Genomic DNA, 13880 nt, shown 5'->3' on the forward strand with positions numbered 1-13880 from the left:
CTGAAGGCGGTGGTACTGGTTTTTCGGCGCCATTTTGCGCTGCGGTTCCCGCTCGGCGGCGGCGCCTCCTCCTCCCGGTGTGGCGGAGAACGGTACCGTGTTCAAGCTGGACGCGCGGGTTTGTTTCTCTCCCCTCCTCCCTTTTCTGCGAATAAAGCCGTTAATGGGCTTCGGGAAACAGGCTGCACATTCACCGCTTCTCCACAGTCCCGGGAGCAAAGGAGACTCCGACCTCTCGGCGGCTGAAAGGCCCGAAAGGAATCCGTGAGAGAGAGAGAGAGAGAGGGGGGGGGAAGGGGCGGACAGGCCGATTTCCTGAATTCTACCCCTGACTGCTCTTGGGGGAGGGGAGGTCTAGGCTCAGATGCAGATTAAATTCCCAGCACCTGTCCTGTCGCCTCACTGAGGGAGAGTGACAGTTTTTAGCTGCGAACTCACTCACCCGCTTGAGATTTTACCTAAACCCATTTATCGTGGGGTTTTTGCAGCGGAAAAGGGCTTTGATCCCGTCAGCCGCGACTGGATTTGAACCAAGTTTGAAACTGAAAGGCTAGTGTCACTAAACTCTCGTCTTTTTAAAAAAAAACTTGGACGTCTGTTTTTTTTTTAAACTGTCCTTTGAAATTATGGGGACCGTTGTTGACCTGGCTGTGTTGCAGAGATCCTTCACTTTTATGTCTGTGCAGCCTGTAATTATGTCACACATTTTGACATTAACAGCTTTTGTTGGTGTTATGTTGTTCCTGGACATGGTTTTGTCAGAATTGTAAGTCTTTTTTGGTAAGTTGCAGTCAGGGATTTTTAATATTTTTTCTAGTTTAAACATATGACAACTACTGTAAATAAGTCAATAAATAACATTTGAGAAATGATGGTTGTGTTTGTTTCTTGGTAACAAGTAATGAATCATCTGGTTACCCAGTCACTGAGATTATACAGAGGTAGAGAAAGTGCTGTTTGGCCCAGATGCACCTTATTTTAAAAGTGCCAAACTGACCACTTGGGTGAAGTATTTCTCATCCTGCCAGACATGTATCCCATATCAATTCATTGCATTTGGCAGAAGAGAATTGGAAATGCTATGGGGAGTTTGTTCTGAGTGCCTTACCAACTAATTGTAAAATAAGGGAAGTGTTGTGGCTTCAGCACTGCATTTTAACTGCGGTACTAAATTATTTTAATTGATCTTTTGCAAAGAAAAGGTTCAGTCCCTTGGTGATAACCAGTTGATTTGAATTTATGAAACTGACAAAAGAAAATAATGCATGTGACTACTAAGAAACATGATTTTCCTTTGCGTGCATTACCGAATATTAATTGAGCTGATTGTTGAGAGGGAGATTAATATTTTTCATAAAATGCTGAAAAAAAACTTTGGGTCTGGCAGCATCAGCAGAGAGATTGAGTTAACATTTCAGATAGATGATCTTTCATTGAACTCTGATCATTGTCCAGCAACCCATATTAGAAAGTGAATCGTTGATGGCAGGATTGAGCATGAGTGTCCATAGTCAATTAGCTTGTTGAAATTCAGTACCTAGGTTTATAATGTGAAGAATGCCCAGTCAGAATGACACACTGAGGGCAGCCATTGGTGGAGGAACCAAGCTCAGCAGAATTTAATATCTTCAATCTAAACAATAGTTCACTGATATTAAAATTCCATACATTACTCTAAAGCAAAAGCTAATCATCTTGGTAATATTTTTGTAGCATTAACTAGTACTGCAAGTATGGGTTACTTGGCTTATCTTCATATACTTATTGGACAATCCAATTATTTTGCTGCAGTTTGATAGATTTTCTTTGTGGTTCAGAGAAAGACATGGTTAAAATCTTTAAAAGAGCCTCTAAAAAGTAATCTGATGAATAAATTATTATTCTCTCTGTTTCCACATTTTCCTCTGGAACAAACCAAGATCATTCAGGCCAATTGGGTCAAAAGGTTGCATTTATTTGTGAAAAGAGAGCAACAATGCTTGGCAGTAAACTGTTGGCACCATCAACTGCAGTGTCCATGGCAATGCCTCCACCAATCAGGAGTCCACCTGCCAACGAATCATCACTCATACAGTATTAATTTGTTGATTTCCCTTGCATTGTATTCTTGCAAATGTCCTGATGAGTGCAAGATGAAAAGCTTTGACAAAAAATCTTTTTTCAGGAATACTCAAGTTACCAAACAACTTTTTTGAGGGATGGAGTAAGTATAAGGCAGGTCCAAGTCAGATGTTGTGACTGAATAATTTTGCATCTTGCAGTTCATGAATATTTAGATTTCATTAGATTTCACATTAGATTTCACTGTCATGATATCTCAAAATTCACATGCATTTATATCTGTACAAAACAATTACAAGACTAACAAGTAGAAGTTTTCATGCAGATTTGTTCTTGACTAATTTCTTGAGACTGCATAATTCAAATTCTTTCCAAAAATAAAATCAATTTTATAGTTTTTATTACAAATAGTTTTACTTTTGGATCTTTTCAAAGATTAAAAATCTACATTGTACACCAATAATCTCTGTTATCGCCAATATTCAGGTTGGTAAAAAAGACACTGACACCTTAAATTTTCAGCTGATCAGATTGAGCCTGACAGACCTGATTGAATTTTTGGAGAGATGACTAAAGTAGTGGACTGGGGAATGACTGTGGATACTATTTATTTGGACTTGCAGAAGGCATTTGATATAAGTCCCAGATCAGAGACTGTTAGTTAAAGTTGAATCTCATGGAATTAAAGGCAAATTATTGACCTGGTTCAGAGACTAGCTGAGTGACAGAAAATGGAAAGTAGGGACAAAGAAAGGGTACTCTAATTGGCAGCAAGTGAATAGTGGTGTCCCATAGGAAGGTGTTTTAGGACCTCAACTATTTTTCTGTATTTATTAATAATGGTGTTTCCAACTTTGGCAATGACAAAAAGATAGATGGCATTGTAAGCAGTATAGATGGAGCAGAAACATACAGAAGAATGAATAGATGGACAAAACTGTCAAAAAAGACTTCATTGTGGGCATAGGGGAGGTCATGTACTTTGATATAAAAAGGATAGAACTGGCTGCTTTCTAAATGGTGAAATTCTAGATCTGTGGAGGTCCAGAGATATTTGGAGATCTATGGACATAGATCATTAAAATGTCATGAATAGGTACAAAAAATGAATACTGATCTTTATATCTAGAGGACAATACAAGGGGGTAGAAGTCATGCTTCAGCTACAGAACGCCCTGGTTAGATCCTGCCAAGAGTACTGTGTTCGATCTGGTACCACACATTAAGAAGGATAAATTGGCCTTGGAGGAACTGCAATGTAGATTTACTGGAATGATCCCTGGCATTCAAGGGTTAAATTATTAGGAGAGATGATATAAACTAGGGTTGTATTCCTTGGAATGTAAAAGGTTAAAGGTTGAAAACTCATCTCCAAACTCCGTGGCTTGGGGCTCAGCTCCTCTCCCTGTGACTGGATTCTAGACTTGCTAACCCACAGACCGCAATCAGTAAGGATAGGCAACAAAACCACCTCCACGATTATCCTCAACACCGGTGCCCCACAAGGCTGTGTCCTCAGTCCCCTACTATAATCCTTATACACTTATGACTGTGGCCAAATTCCGATCCAACTCCATTTTCAAGTTTGCTGATGACACCACCATAGTGGGTTGGATCTCAAACGACGAGACGGAATACAGGAAAGAGATAGAGAATCTGGTGAAATAGTGTGATGACAATCTCTTCCCCAATGTCAGTAAAATGAAGGAGATAGTCATCAACTTCAGGAAGCATAGTGGAGGACATGCCCCTGTCTGCGTCAACGGTGAAGAAGTGGAAATGGTCGAGAGCTTCAAGTTTCTAGGTGTCCAGATCACCAACAACCTGTCCTGGTCCTTCCACACTGACGCTATAGTTAAGAAATCCCACCATTGCCTCTACTTTCTTAGGAGGCCAAGGAAATTTGGCATGTCCGCTATGACTCACCAATTTTTACAGATGCACCATAGAAAGCATCCTTTCCGGATGTATTACAGCTTGGTATGGCTCCTGCTCTGACCAAGACCGCAAAAAACTACAAAGGGTTGGGAACATGGCTCAGTTCATCACGCAAACCAGCCTTTCATCCATTGACACTGTCTACACTTCCCGCTGCCTCGGAAAAGTAGCCAGAATAATCAAGGACCCCACGCACCCCGGACATGCTCTCTTCCGGCGGGAAAAAGATGCAAAAGTCTGAGACCACCTACCAACCAACTCAAGAACAGCTTCTTCCCTGCTGCCATCAGACTTTTGTACACTATATTCTGCACCCTCTCCTCCCCTATGTACTCTATGAAAATATGCTTTGTATAGCACGCATGAAACAATACTTCTCGCTGTATACCAATACATGTGACAATAAATAAAATTTAAAAAGGTTTGATCAATGTTTTCAAAATATGAAGGGGAAAAAGAAGGGTAGATAGAAACTATTTCAGCTGTCTGGGGATAAGGGAACATAGTCTAAAAATTAGAACAAGACAGTATAAGAGTGAAGTGAGTAAAAACTGGCCAGTAGATGTTTGAAACTCACTTCTGCAAACAGTTTAGTGATGTTAGATGAATTGTTAATTTTAATTCCGCAATGTCAAATATAGGATATGTAGGTGTGAGGAGTTAGGTCACAGATTAGGTATGACCTCCTTGAATGGCAAAGCAGATTTAAAATGCTTCATGACCTTCTCCTATGTTCCTAACTCAGATTTGTTGCCACTAATGTAGTTAGCATTTGCAGGCCTATAATAGGTTACCACTAATGCCCCCTTTTATATATATATTTTAAAGTACAGGCAGCAGCAGCCCTCTGCTACCTCATTCAATGTGATCTGGAGTCACATGTTAGGAAACAATCTGACATTGCTTGGAGCTCTGCAGGGGAAAGTGGTGTATCGTGGCTGAGCCCAGTCCTATCACCTTTTAAGGTCCACGTGCACTTAAGAACAGAGGTCATCGATCAGAAGCCCTATTGTTCCCCTTCCTGGTGCAGGAATACTGGGGCTAATTCCCACCCCCCAGCTGCCCTATCGTAAGCTACCGCTCCCCCCAACTACCCCATCACGAGGATTTTCCTGGTCAGCTGCAAACCACATGATGGATTTCACCAGTGAGTGCCTTTTAATTATAAACCAAATTGCTCCAAAGGAAAATATCTACTGGAAGTTCAAGTTTGAGGACTTAGGAAATTGTTAATGATGAGACACATTCCATTCTGTTTGTTAGGGGAAAGGTAAAGTGATTGACACCAACCCTGATTATTGGGTGGAGTATGATGAGGACTTGTGAATAGTCAAAATCTGTTACAATTAATTTTAGTAATGATCTCAATTCTATGTCAGAAGATATTGTAGAGTGCAAGGATGCGGAATTGAGTCTGAATAATAGATGAGTAAGACCACACTCAATATTGGATTAACTTTGGTCACCAAAGGGAACAGAGGAAAGCAACAAGAATGATCATTTCCAGCAAGATAGGGTAAAGAGGTAAGATTAATGAGAATGGAAGGTCATGCATTTTGAGGGGAATACTTGCATATCCCACTACCAAGCTTGGCTTGTGCAATATACAACCAGAAAGAATCTTTAGAAAAAGGCACTAGACAATGGTGCAAAGCAAACTAGACAAGATTGTGATAAGTCTTGTTCAAAGGGAGGGAACTTGGAGGAAGGATATCAATGCATAGAATCCAACTGCTGCACTGTAGACCGAGCTTGCGTGAACAAGGCCTAACCTCAAGCCACAGATTTCTGAAGTGTGGTTTGTACAAACTTTTTTTAAAATTCATTCATGGGATGTGGGCATCGCTGGCTGGGCCAGTATTCATTGCCCATCCCTGAGGTCATTTAAGAGTTAACCACATTGCTGTGGATCTGGAATCACATGTAGGCCAGACAAAGATGGCAGATTTCCTTCCCTACAGGACATTAGTGAGCCAGGTGGGTTTTTACAGCAATTGATTATGGTTTCATGGTCATCATTAGACTTTTAATTTAAATTTCACCATCTGCCATGGTAGGATTCGAACTCTGGTTCCCCAGAGCATTACCCTGGGTCTCTGGATTACTAGTCCAGTGACAATGCCACTATGCCACTGCCTCCCCTTGATTAGATCAAGACCACACATACTACTTAGCTGCTTGTTCAATTTATAGTCTGAACAATAAAAAACATCAGGAATTGCTTCTCGGCCTGTATTCCCATTGCTGACAATCACAGGATCATTATGGGTCACTACAGTATAATTGACCACCCTTGTCCCAGATGAGACAACATTGACATAGAGCAGTTGGACCGAATGGCCTATCTGTGATGGAATTTATGTAACTCATGCATGAAATGCCCTTTTTTGTAATTGGTACAAAATATTTACTAGTTCCATTTCATCAGTACACTGTTAATACAAGTTACCAGTTATTCAAATATTTTTGTGCAAAAAAGGGCTTTGAATTGGCACAAGCATTCCACTAACACAAAAAGTTTATTGTTTTAATAAATAATAGTTTTAAATTGTATTTTATTGTTTAACAATCACCTGTTCTTCTTAAACTGCTGTGGAGTTTATTGTAATTATGGGAGTTGAGAGAGGATATTAGAAAATAGTTCACTGTGATACAGGATAGTAGTGTAATTACATGCTCATTTTAGTTGACTTAACTGTTTTTTGTCAATGTGCTGAATATCTTTATGCCAGTGTTCTGGATGTTTTTCTCATCCTCACCATTATTAGATATTATAAAATATTATACTTTGTGTGAAAGGTGACTTTGCTTGTGTGTGAATGTATCTGCTTGCCTGTTTAAATCTATATTTATTTCATATTTTAATATTTCATCAAGAATAACCCTAGATGAATGTGAACCATGTTCCTCTCCTCTGTTGAAGGCAGTTACTCAAGTTGGGATACAGTTCCACAATTACCCATTCTTCATGTCTGAAAATAGACAGTTTGTAGGAATCAAAAGCAAGTCCACCCTCTCCTCACCACCAGCCCTACCCCCCAAAACACCCTACAGCTAACAGGTGACTGAATAGCAACCGGGTGCCCTGGCTGATCATTTTTCTTCTCCCTCTCCCAGAGGCAATGAACTCAAATCACCAGAACTTGTCAATTAACTCATCATTGACAGCCAATCAAACATGAGATTTTATGGTTATTGTTTAGTTACACTCTGCCTTTACCAGCTGAGCCGCTGAAAGAATCTCCCCAAGTCTAAACTAAACACGTCACACAACTTAGCTGCTTTCTGTCAATTACACTGAATCTGTTATTTTTTCTTAATTTCTTGCAGGTATTTTAAATTAAATCGAAAAGTGTGACAACATGGATCGACAGTTCAACACCAGTAGGGAATCGTCAAGTAGGGAAGTCTTTAAACGAAAAGCAAGTGACACACAAGAGAGCGAGATCAAATTACTGAGGACGGACGCTGAGAAACAATGCATTTCTCACACGAACAATGAGGACAGTTGTGAACGTGTCCTTCCTGTGCAGCCAGACTATTATGACAAGAGCTTTCCTGATTATAGGCAGCCTGTAGAGATTGGCTGTTTCTCATTAGATGCACGTCGCCAGCTCTACAATGATGCCAGGCAGCTAAGGTACTGCATGAAACCCACCAACAAGAATCCAAACTTCAACCTGCGGGATGGTTACAAAGACCGATACATCAAAAGGAATGACAACGTTAAGGAAAAGCTGGATCATATCCTGAAGTGGATACTACTGAACAAACACAAATTCCCTATGCTGTCTGGGGATGACAAACCGCCTGCTTTGTCAAAGTAAGTTGTGATGTTAGCTGTGAAATAATATATTTGTAGCAAAAATCATTGAACATTTTCAATTTCAGAATCCATTCCAGCAGTCTGCAGTTAAATGCCGAGTGATGTTCCTTTGTTACTGCCCTGAACTATATCCTCAGTTTCCACCTGAGAAGAGGTTCCCCCAAGACCACACCAGCCACTAAGTGGAAGTGCAGTTTAGTGTTGAATTAGGAGCAGATTTCCCATTTTACCATCAGGAACTGATCCAGCTCATTTTCTAAATGACTCTTACAATCGGCTAGGGATACATTTGAACCCTGACCCAGAGCTGAAAAGCCAAAAATGAATAATACTTGACCTAAGGAGGAAACGTTTAACCTCCTTCAGGCTCAGGTGATGCCAGGAGCCGATGTCTTGTCCAGGAGGTTTACTATGCTAGCCATCCCCTCCAATTAGGTAATACAAGCACACATAACATTTTAAATTATATAGCCGAATAGTTCATTATGTCTTTTTATGAAAATATCACCCACTAATAATCTGTTTTCTGCCTGGAACTATATGTTCCTGAATTCCTCATTTTCTCTCCCTTTGCTTTATGTTCTGATGGATACTTGAGTGACACTTGCTCAATAAGTGAACAAAGTCAAACTCGTGTTGTGAAAATCAGAAATTAAAGCTCCAACTGATTGCAAAGTAAAGTGAGATTTACTGCACCAGGGAACATTACTCTGCCATTGCCTTGTGCTCTGATTGAATTCAGGCAGCACTATAACCAGATGGGTGCTGTGAAACAAAGGGTTTGCAGTTATGCAATGAATGCTCTTTAAAACTACAAGTCCCAATATTACCTCAGGAAGAATGAAACTGTATGACTGTAACACTACATTCTGCACTCTCTCTTTTCCTTCTCTATGTACGGTATGTTTTGTCTGTATAGCACGCAAGAAACAATACTTTTCACTGTATGCTAATACATGTGACAATCATAAGTCAAAAAGAAACTCGTCAAAAGAAAATGGAGGAGTCACTCAGCAGGCCAGGCAGCATCTGTTGAGCAAATAGGAGTGAGCTGACGTTTTCTTAATAAACTCTTCCTTAGTCATAGCTCTTTCCGGACAACGCAGTTTTTCTCTAAAAGAATCCAATTGTGTTATATGAAAGGAGAGAAGGTTAGCCCTCCCCTTGATAAGGATGGAAGGGGCCCTAGTGGCCTTACAACACTCAAATCGTTGAGGCATTGCCATCTACTTAGTGATAGGACAGCACGGTGGCAGTGGTTAGCACTGCTGCCTCACAGCGTCAGGGACTCAGGTTCAATTCCGGCCTTGGGTGACTGTCTTAGTGGAGTTTGCACGTCCTCCCCGTGTCTGCGTGGGTTTCCTTCGAGTGCTCCGGTTTCCTCCCACACTCCAAAGATGTGCAGGTTAGGTTGATTGGCCATGGAAAATTGCCCCTTAGTGTCAGGGGGATTAGCAGGCTAAATACATGGGGTTGCAGGGATAAAGTCTGGGTGGCATTGTGGTTGGTGCAGGCTCAATGGGCTGAATGGCCTCCTGCAGTGTAGGAATTTTATGTAATGAAACTTAGATCTATTTAAAATGTGCAGAAACAAAATTAAATGATATTACAGTACTCTCTCCTTCATAAATCTGACTCCAGTGACAATTCCAAATCTCAGTAGTCTGCCCTTCATCCTACTGTGGTGAATAAGAAGTCATATTTTAGGAAGATGAATAAGCAGGGAATTGTGCACTTTGCATTCCTGACTATTACACTCAGTGATGTGGAGATTACACTTAGACTTATTACACTCAGTATCAGTAATACAGTATCTACCTTTGCTTAGCCCTGGCGGTTTGGCAATGGGAAGAGATCAGCTGTTGCTGGGTTTTTTTCTTGTGTGTGTGTTTTACTGGTTGGAGAAATTGTCCATTTCTACTTACAGTCAGCTACATACAGACTTCATCACGTGGAGAGGACATCTGACTAAAATTCTAACCACCCCTTACGAGAACCGGGAGGGCTGGATGTTGGCAGTGACTCGATTTAATGGAACCTATTACATGAGTGAGGTAGAGACCGAGGAAGCCAGACGGCAGAGAGAGCAGAGGACTGAAATGCAGGAGGAGTTGATGTATGGAGGATACAAGTTTGAGCAGTATTTGTGTGCAGGTGAGAGATTTCTCCAGAACCTTCATTGCTTTGGACTAGACCGGATGTCAAAGAATTGTAACGATTACACGAAATTAGTTAAGATAACTTTACCTTTTCAGCAGCAAGCTGATCTTTGTATTAATTGTTAAGACCTCAAAAAACTTCAAGAACACTTTTAAAGTGTGGAGAACAGTTAAAAGCTGCAACAAAAACAGAAAATGCTGGAAAATCTCAGCAGGTCTAACAGACCTGCTGAGATTTTCCAGCATTTTCTGTTTTTGTTTCAGATTGCAGCATCCGCAGTAATTTGCTAAGTTAAAAACTGCACACTGATCACCCATTGGTGTAATGAATATCACCAGCTCATTCAATATATCAATATCCAAATGCTATTTGGAGGAAAATTGCATTAAGACACAAAATGCTTGAAGATATTCTTAATTAATTCGCATTCGTTTTGCACTAAACCTCCTGCAGCTACCAATATTTCAAACCCGTGTTATAAACTAACCCTAATCCTAACCCAACCACAATCAAGTTTGAAAGGACATAATCTATAGCTGTGTTGCTGGGTGTTTTTCACATTGCAAGTAGATAAAGTATGAAACTTTCCCATTATTGCACTTTACTGAAATCCAAACAAAGATGGGTGCTTATCCAAACTTATTTAAAAGACAAGAGGATTGAATTTTCAATGTGACTGAACGGTAGGTACAGCTGCTGTTGTCTGAAAACACTGTTAGGAATGGGGTTACATTTATAAAGATAAGCACAGACAGAAGTATATAAATTCCTCACGGAATTCCCCAGATAATTACCGAAAGACTATACTATCAAAAAAGAAGGATTTTGTTTGAAGTTGTCTGGCAATCTTACTTAAATCTTATTTGTCATAGGCCAATAATGATCCCAGTCTGTGCGCAATTAATTGTCCTCAGTTAGGGCAGCATCCAAGGCACTTTGATTGCTATTCAATGATCACCACTGGAATATGTACATATGTAGATAATGGGTATAAAAGCAGAATATGATGGAAATACTCATCAATCAGGCAGCTTCTCTGAGGAGAGGAATGTAGTTACTGTTTTAGACATTAACTGTGTTCACCCACTGCAGACACAGCCCGTCCAGCATTTTCTGTTTTTATTTCAGCATCCAGAGTATTTTGCTTTTGTGTCGATATTGGATAGTGCTTAACATGATCAAATAGCAGACAACACTCCCCTCCATCACAAGGCCAGAAATGGAGATGTTTGCTGATTATTGTACAATGTTCAACTGTATTCACAACTCCTGGATGAGTACAGCTCCAACAACATTCAAGAAACCTTGATACCATCCAGGACAAAGCGGCCCACTTGATGGGCACCCCATCCACCATCTTCAACATTCACTCCCTGCACCACAATACACAGTGGCGGCCGTGTGTACCATCTACAGGATACACTGCAGCAACTCAAGTCTTTGTCGACAACATCTTCCTAACTCACAACCTCTTATCACCTAGAAAGATAAGGACAGCAGATATATGGGAACACCACCACATGCAAGTTCCCCTCCAAACCACGCCTCATCCTGACTTGGAACTATATTGCCGTTCCTTCACTGTCACTGGTCAAAATCCTGGAACTCCCTCCCTACACAACATGGATTGCTGTGGTACAAGAAGGCAGTTCGCCTCCAGCTTCTCAAGGGCAATTAGGGATGGGCAATAAATGCTGATTTAGCCAGCGATGCCCACACCCATTAAAGGATTTTCAAAGACTCACAATGCAGCTTTACATGAACAGTTAGAAAAATAACCACATAAGCAAAACCGGTTCTCTTGGAGTTACACCCTAGCAAGAATGAGTATGACAGAAAATGAGAATAGGAAAGTGGAAAATTGACTCATATTCACACTATTTCTTTCAGATAAACCAGGTGGCAATCCTGACCCAGCAGGCGTGGTAAACACCAATGAAGCATTTTGTTGCGTGGTTCGAACTCGGCTGAATGGCCACTCACTCGTGTTTTCCGGTGAGGTGGACTGCAAAGATGATTCGGACCCAAGGTTAAAGGCTCCACAGTGTTATGTGGAACTCAAAACGAGCAGGGAGATTTACAGTCCAAACCAAGAGAGGAATTTTCACAGGTTAGTAGCCTTTGTCTCCTGCACCACCACGACAAAGATTAAATTAAGCTCTTCTAAGTGGCAGCCTGCCTGTTGCACATCAGCTAATGAATGTATTCCTGTAAACACCTGCAGGGCACAGCTGCAGTGTTGTTTGAGATGCTTGACTGAAGTCCTTTTAGAGAATCTTATAAATAGTAAGTAAGCACGTTTGTGCTCTGCTACAGCATGAGCTCAGGATAACATTGCTGCAGCTTTTCAAAAACCGTCGAAGTGGAACTGAACCATCGGTGATCTCTTGTTTCCCAGACATTTCTGAAATGGGGAAACACTTTTTAAAAAATAACAGAATCATGGGTACATCTTTTGGTCTTTTATTGATACATTTTCAAAATTACAACACAAACATCAAAGAGTATTGGTGTCAATCATGGTTATAGCTGAAAAAACTCAAAGTAACAGATCAGTACAGAAATACTGATTATATAATTACTTGGCAGGACTAATCCCAGTGAAAAGGTGGGAGTCTGAATAAAAGAGTCACAATTCAAAGGGTGGGGCGGGGGGTGGGGGGGGGGGGGTGGTGGGGAGAAGATGGCAACTCTGCAGAGAGATAGATGTTTGTGAGTGTGTTCATTAGCTGAATGATCACATGAAGGAAAAGTATAAGTAATGTAGACCTATTTTTAAAAAGAAACTTAATTTAATTCTTCTCCAGTATAGTTCACAAGACAAATCTGCTCCCTTAATTTACCTGAATTTGTATGCAAACTAACACTGAACTCCTGAGGGGGAGATAGTGATTGTTCACCAGTGATTGTTCCAAGCAACGCTTAGGGGGACCCCTCTTTGGATCCTTGAACCCAAAGTATACTTTTTTCCATATTGCGTTTCCAATGCTATCAGTGATCGTAAGTCACCATAAACACACCCTTCACTCCCACTATTGCGTCGTTGCTGCAGCCCTGTTTTGTCTACACTGAAGCTGTAGGAATGAGCTCCAGTTGTCAAATGTAACATTCACTAAATTAGATGCATCTCAGCAGTGGGAACAGCAAAGGCATTTGGAATTTCTGACTCTGTCAACCTTGTCTTTGCAGATTTAAATTGATTAAATGGTGGGCACAGTCCTTCCTGCCTGGAGTACCTCGGATAATCGCAGGCTTTAGAGATGACAATGGAGTGGTAGTTTCACTTCAGTCTTTCGAAACAATGAAGATTCATCACCTCATCAAGGTTTGCACATTTAAATTCAACTACATTTTAAAATAATTCTCAAAGTTACGCATCAACAGCTGCAGGAATAAAAATAACAATCAGAACAGTGAAGTTTACCACTTCCTCTCATCTGTAAAACCCACAAAACTATTGGAGTAAACTCATTAATGGAAAGAATTGCCGAAACAGATGAACAAAAATCTTGTGTCCTGAAACCCTGCCCAATGTTCTAGCTCACTCCAGTTATCGGTAAAAGATATTTCCAATTATAAATCTATCTTTGGAATTAAAAACCAACTTGTCCCATTTCTCTGTAGTTTCTGGTATAGCTCAGAGTGGGAACAACCAATTTGTGATGCCTCTCACACACACACACACAGCAAATACACTCTCTCAAATAATATAGGTTCACATTAACTCCAGCCTACATTCCCATCACTTATCATAGAACCCCTACAGTGCAGGAGTAGGCCATTTGGCCCATCGAACCTGCACCGACAACAGTCCCACCTAGGCCCTGTCCCCGTAACCCCACATATTTACCCTGCTAATCCCTCTAATCCCAGGACACTAAGGGGCAATTTAGCA

General features: G+C 40.7%; 1 protein-coding gene and 1 non-coding gene across 8 annotated transcripts in view; both read left to right on the plus strand.

Moving 5' to 3' along the window:
* The window catches only part of dxo (decapping exoribonuclease), an 18336-nt gene continuing 4456 nt past the window's right edge, over positions 1-13880 (plus strand). For 3 of the 7 annotated variants that reach the window (XR_013500687.1, XM_078240532.1, XM_078240536.1), the window contains exons 1-5: positions 16-118; positions 7330-7822; positions 9753-9979; positions 11876-12095; positions 13175-13310. Coding sequence is in view for 6 of the 7 variants with exons in the window: in XM_078240532.1 (XP_078096658.1) it covers positions 7362-7822; positions 9753-9979; positions 11876-12095; positions 13175-13310 (1044 nt within the window). In the remaining variant the exon portion in view is untranslated. Of the gene's footprint in view, positions 119-371; positions 781-7329; positions 7823-9752; positions 9980-11875; positions 12096-13174; positions 13311-13880 lie in introns of those variants that run through there. The other 4 variants (XM_078240533.1, XM_078240537.1, XM_078240538.1 and 1 more) reach the window with 4 other exon arrangements.
* Positions 8955-9076, plus strand: LOC144510930 (U6atac minor spliceosomal RNA). The gene has a single exon (XR_013500702.1). It is a non-coding gene; the product is annotated as a U6atac minor spliceosomal RNA (small nuclear RNA).

Source organism: Mustelus asterias, chromosome 23, assembly GCF_964213995.1.
Source record: "Mustelus asterias chromosome 23, sMusAst1.hap1.1, whole genome shotgun sequence".
NCBI lineage: Eukaryota > Metazoa > Chordata > Chondrichthyes > Carcharhiniformes > Triakidae > Mustelus > Mustelus asterias.